This window comes from Malus domestica, chromosome 13, assembly GCF_042453785.1.
Source record: "Malus domestica chromosome 13, GDT2T_hap1".
In the NCBI taxonomy this organism is placed as follows: Eukaryota; Viridiplantae; Streptophyta; class Magnoliopsida; order Rosales; family Rosaceae; genus Malus; species Malus domestica.
In genome coordinates this window covers 40,209,616-40,215,685 of record NC_091673.1, presented here as the reverse complement: position 1 = coordinate 40,215,685, position 6,070 = coordinate 40,209,616, and the positions used below count along the sequence as shown (strand labels likewise).

At 38.4% G+C, this 6,070-nt stretch overlaps 1 protein-coding gene across 1 annotated transcript; it reads left to right on the top strand.

The window, feature by feature from the left end:
• The first annotated feature begins 3,139 nt into the window (after positions 1 to 3,139).
• Positions 3,140 to 5,067, top strand: LOC103423738 (probable xyloglucan galactosyltransferase GT14). Its single transcript, XM_008361819.4, has one exon. The coding sequence runs from the start codon at positions 3,449 to 3,451 to the stop codon at positions 4,925 to 4,927; it is 1,479 nt and encodes a 492-aa protein (XP_008360041.1). The 5' UTR covers positions 3,140 to 3,448; the 3' UTR covers positions 4,928 to 5,067.
• Positions 5,068 to 6,070: the final 1,003 nt, after the last annotated feature.

Below are 6,070 nucleotides of genomic sequence, written 5' to 3'. Positions count from 1 at the left end.
TGTTATTTGTTTTATAAGTTATGAATGATGGAACTATGGTTTAATTTTTAAAATTATTATATTTCTAAAAAATATTTGTTACATGTGATCTCCTGAAATATTTTTCCTGAATCTGTCTCTGTGGAATTTTCATTCGGATTCTGTAAAAAAATAAAATTAATAAAAAAAATATAATAAAATAATGTCATTCTTCTTCTTCTCTTTGCTTGAACCCTTCTCCCTCCCATGCCCTAAAGTGGACCCCACCTTGATGCAATCCTCTCCTAAAAGACCAACAGTACCCCTCCAACATGTATGTCATTCCGGACACAATAGCAGGTATTTTTCTGTATAGAAATTTGTGATTCATGTGATGTTAATGGTGTTGTGTCACAGCCCGTCCCGGAGTTGTGTATTATTTATTTATCAACAGCGTGAAATTACCTAAATACCCTTGGACGTTGAGAATTATTATGGAAGGTTGTGGTTTAGAATTAAGAGTGTGGACCAATTAGCTATATTCCTCTATTATTGGACCCAATTAGAACTAAGTGTTCTCTTAGTTGTGATTGGTGGCTTTTGGACCACACATACCCACCTACCTTCTCTCTCCTTCCCGTGCCCTCTCTCTCATCTCTCGGACTCTCTCTCTCTTCCCTCTTTCGTACGGACAAGCTTCAAACTCCCCATTTCAGGCATGGATCGAAGCTTTAAGGGTAAGGTTCTTGCTCATTGTAACCTCCTGAGTATATTGGTACCCTTGTTTAGACGTGAATGCTTCGAAAACCCGAGAAACCCTAACCTCGATTTTGTGCACTGTTCATGCACACGTAAAACCTTATATTTCAGGGAATTCTAAAGACATAGGAAGCTTAAGGAGGTCCTCACGAGTCTCGGGGTACTTCGTTGGAAGGATTTTGACGTCGGAGGACTGAGATTGACGTGTTTCTAGGTAAGCCGAGGTATTGACCTTTCTCGGGGAAAATCTAGTAGAATTTAAGCCTTGAAACTTGTATAACGTCATTCTACATGTTATTAGCTTCATTTTGGTACCAATTTCATGAAAAATGGTGAAGAAACGAAGGAGAATAGTGGTTTTAAAGTTTTACCCAAAAACTGGCGAAGTCGCCGGCGACTGGCTACTCACTGGAGAAGAAAGGGGAATATTCCGTCAGTTTTGATGGAATATGCTAACGCCGACAGTTAGTTGGACGGTTACTGTTGGGTTTTAACGGAATATCCCTGTGCGTGGCTGCGCGTCTTGCCCTGCCCTCGCCGGCGCGTGGCGGCGCGTGAGGGGTCCAAAAATTAATCTGAAAATTTAGGGATGGTCCTGAGGTTGTGTAGGTCATTGTGGTATATTCATATACCCATTTTGAGCTATGTATAAGAAGTTATTAGCTAGTTTTGCCTATGTGCTTTAAAATAACGTTTTTATAGTTAATTCGCATTTAGGTGAGACTTATCCCGAGGACGAGGGTATCCGAGGGCAACTCGGGGGCTACGACCCTTCGACTTACCAGTGAGTGGGCTTTTCGTTTTCAATATATATTATATACTTGATATTTTCCCATAAATATGTGTTTAAATAATAGTATGCCATAAATGCCATGCATATAAGTTTATAATTCATACATGATTTGGTATGTGATGCTTTATATATATAAATGTGGTGCTGTGGATACTCAGGTAAGCTCAGGTAAGTTCAGGTAAGTTGTGTTTGGTTATGTGAATCATCGATGATGTGACATGTGATTGAATAAGGTTGAGCTCATAAAACTGCACTTAGGGTGATTGTGATTTAGCCATAGATATGGCACAGGCCTGTTTATTATGTCACCTCCCACACCATATGCTCATATTGGATCCAATTTAGATGCACAGTCTTGTCGTACAGACCTTATTTATGGTTCCGACTAGTAGGTGACTAGCGATTTATCGTCCAACTATTATGTGAGAGTAGTGTTGAGCATGATTATATTACACTCATTATTGTCGTATAGACCTTTCTATTTGGTTCCGACTCTTGTGCAGTATGTTGCCGTATAGGTCATTGTAGTGACTCCGGCTAGAGTGACCTTTGAGCTATCAATTCAGCCGTACAGACTACCACAGGGGTTTCGGCTAATATGTTATATTTCTATGAAATTATTCTTACCTGAATTGCTTACTTTGTTATATCTTGGCATGGCATACGTATGAATATGATTATGTGAAGCATGAATTGAGTTGATATGATTTCATATATAATTATGTATATGCTTATATCTTGATTTTGGGAAAAATTATACATGTTTTACAGTGAGGGGTTAGATATGTTGATAAATGAAATGGTTTTGTAAAACATTTGTTTTTGCCCACTCACGCTTTCTGTTTTGCGCCCCTCCAGGTTTTAAGTAAGCTTGATGTTGGTGGCTTGAGGACGTTGCCAGTTTTGACCTATCTAAATAATAGTAGGACATTCCTGGTACTGTAAAACTAGTACTTATCCTACTGGACTGCACCTAGACTTATTATGCTCTAATTAGGAGTGTTTACTTTTGTAACTAACTCCTATCACTTCCTATTTAGTAGTCCACTCTAGTAGTTCGGTTTTTAATTATTCATATATTTCTTATCATTATCGCTTCCGCACTGTGCATATGGCTACGTCACTCTCACGTGACGGCCAACATGCCTTGATCTCGGTCGGGGTGTGTCATGTTGGCTATCCCACATCGGTGAGAGAAGAAGAAAGAAATAATTTAAATATAATTATCCTATTTTAATTAATATTAAAGTCATTTATGATAAAATTTCACATTTGATGGTTTGAACAGATGACAATTATTAAATTGGGAACAATATCAATCTTATAAAAGTAGAGCCTCCGGCCGGTTGACTTAAAAAATTCGACCAATGGTGGCAGAGTTGTAAATATCTGCAGTTGCAAGGTTGTTTATCATCTTGTTCCTGTTGGCTAATCCAACAGGGACACTTGTTAAAGAATAAACTTCAGATCTTTGAGTGTTTTGAAAGTATATCAAAGGAATCATATTCTTAATTACGTAGTAAATGTAAATATACATTTGGCTGTTAAAAACATATCGAGTCTTTATAAAGTGATTCCATTGCGTGATCGTTTTTCATTGATATTTTGTTGTCTTTTCGTTTTTTGGCCTCTCTCTCCTTTTGACCACTTACCATGCACATCCCATCCTAATCATATTACCCTCCCTTTCTTTCTCATTTTCAATCAGTATATTGCTGTCCCAATTAATAGTTCCATATGCTCAAATTCTCCCACACCGTATATTTTTTTTCCATTCCTCATAAAGTTGTAATTCAAAAAGGAGTGGTTTACTACCATTGTTTCTGAATTTCCAAAATTTTCATGTGTTTCCGTCTCTCATCTGCCTTGAGACAATTCCAGTGAATCCGCCACCACCGGAGATATATTCTCCCGGCACGTGTGATCGAAGAAGGTCAAATGGAGAAACTACTCGCCGGAAAGTGCTACAGAGAAGTCTGGTTTGGTGTACTAGTCTCATTTTTCTTGTTCTTTGTATTGCTTTGCTTTGATTATTCAACTTCAATATTGGATGTCTACCATGGGGTTGATTTTTTAGTCATTCAACATGTTCGTCCATTCTACATCAAAGATTCGTGTTTCGGCCGCTATATTTACATCCACGATCATCTTCCCGCAAGGTTCAACTATGATCTCCTCGCAAACTGCCATTCTCTTTCGACAGGGAGCAAGTCCCTTAGTGATCAAGGTGCTAATACTAGCGACAATATGTGTCCTCACCTTGTGAATTCGGGTCTTGGTCCTCAAATCGAAAAACCCGGAAAGGTTTTGGCAAACAAGAGTTGGTTCCTCACCAATCCCTACTTGTTAGAAGTTATATTCCACAACAAGATGAAGACGTACAAATGCTTGACGAACAACTCCAATCTGGCTTCGGCCATTTATGTACCGTCCTATACTGGCCTCGATGCAAGTCTCCACCTGTGGAATTTTGATCTCAAAGTCAGGGACGCTTCTGCGAAAGATCTTGTGAATTGGCTTTCGAGGAGGCCCCAGTGGAAGAAAATGTGGGGGAGAGATCATTTTTTTGTTACCGGGAGGACTTCTTGGGATTTCAGGAGGACCTCGGACAATGGTTCTGATTGGGGTACTAATTTGAGGTTTTTGCCGGAATCATTGAACATGAGTATGTTGTCGGTTGAAGGAAGTTGTTGGAGAAATGACCTTCCTATACCGTACCCCACAAACTTTCATCCTGCGAGCGACAGTGAGGTTGTTCAATGGCAGAACAGAGTGAGGAAGTACAAAAGGCATCACTTGTTCTCTTTCGTGGGCGCGCCGCGGCCTGGCATGCAAAATTCCATTCGGGGCAAACTCATTGATCAATGCCAAGCTTCGAGTAATTGCAAATTCGTGCATTGTGGTTCTCCTGGGATTAATTGTAACGACCCGGTTACGGTTATGAGGGTATTCGAGAAGTCGGTCTATTGCTTGCAGCCTCCGGGGGACTCACATACTAGGAGATCAGCATTTGATTCTTTACTTGCTGGTTGTATTCCGGTCTTCTTCCATCCTGCGACTGCGTACACGCAGTACTTATGGCATTTGCCGGAGAAACATACCAAGTATTCGGTGTTTATTCCGGTGAAGGAAGTGGAAGATTTGAAAGAAGGCATGATTGAAAAAACATTGCTTGGAATTTCAAATGAGAAGGCATTGGCAATGAGGGAGGAGGTCATAAGGCTGGTACCAAAGCTGGTGTACGCAGATCCTAGGTCGAGATTAGAGAGCGAAGACGCGTTCGATTCAGCATTACAGGGAATTCTTGAGAGGATAGAGAATGTTAGGAAGGTGATTAGAGAAGGCAAGGATCCTAGTACTGGTTTTGCAGATGAGGATTGGACTAAATTCATGCTTGCTGAGGCGCCAGAACAATAAAAGAAAGAGAGAAGAATATGCAGAAATATTCATATAATCATGATTTATTGCCGTTTGCTTGTAGAAAATTATATGATGAGACTGTTTTCCTTGTGAGTAATTATTCCACCAATCAATAGAGGATTTACTGTTTTCCTTTATATACAGCGTAAAAGTGAAGTTATTATATTCTTACTTTTTCATGTTTGATCATTATGATGTCTTCTTTTTCAAAGTCTCATTAAAAATCAGTACTTCTTGTCCTGTGCAGACTGTTGTTAATTACTGCGGTTGTAGAAAATAATTTTGTCCATGTATTACTGTGGGTTTAATTTTCGGACAAGGATTGTCTGCCCTCCTAGTTGTGGTGCCCTTCCATGCTCTTCTATTTTGTGCGGTCACGGTTAAGCCACGTCAATATTTTATATTTTTATTATTTTTTGTCTTATTATCTCATTAAAAAATTAATATAAAATATTGACGTGGCTTAACCGTGACCGCACAAAATAGGAGGGCATGGAAGGGCACCACAACTAGGAGGGCAGACAATCCAAGTCCTTAATTTTCACCGATATACTCTCTTTAACAACTAATTGTTTAATCTCCTAACCCTATCACTCTACTATAAAAATAAGGGAACTTTAACGAAAAGCACCCGGTACTGTTCACTTTAACGAAAAACCACATTTTTACACTAAAAAGTCAATCCTGATACTATTCACTTTACCCTTTATTTTGTTCTTATAATTAAAACTCAAAGTTTTCAAGCCATTTTCATTAGTTTTCCTTAAAAGTAATCCTTCTACTAATTCCGCTGGCTGATAATATCATGAGTTTGACAAAGTCATATAACAAAAATTGTTTAGCTCCTTACATTTCTACTTGTCCGCAAAACATATATACAGATAGTACTTACTAAATACAGCACAAAAAGGAAAAGAATTTGATGTACACATATCATATTATGAGGATTTGAATTCCATCTAGATCATTGTGATGATTTTAGGAATCCTTACATCTTATTTCTTCATCGTAAATCATGAAGTTAAAAATTATTTTGATTTTATTTAAAAAACAGTACTTAACAAAAATTGATCGCACAATATATAATGAATAAATGAAGAAGAATCTCATCCATATTATGATTGGTTGCTACGAAAAATG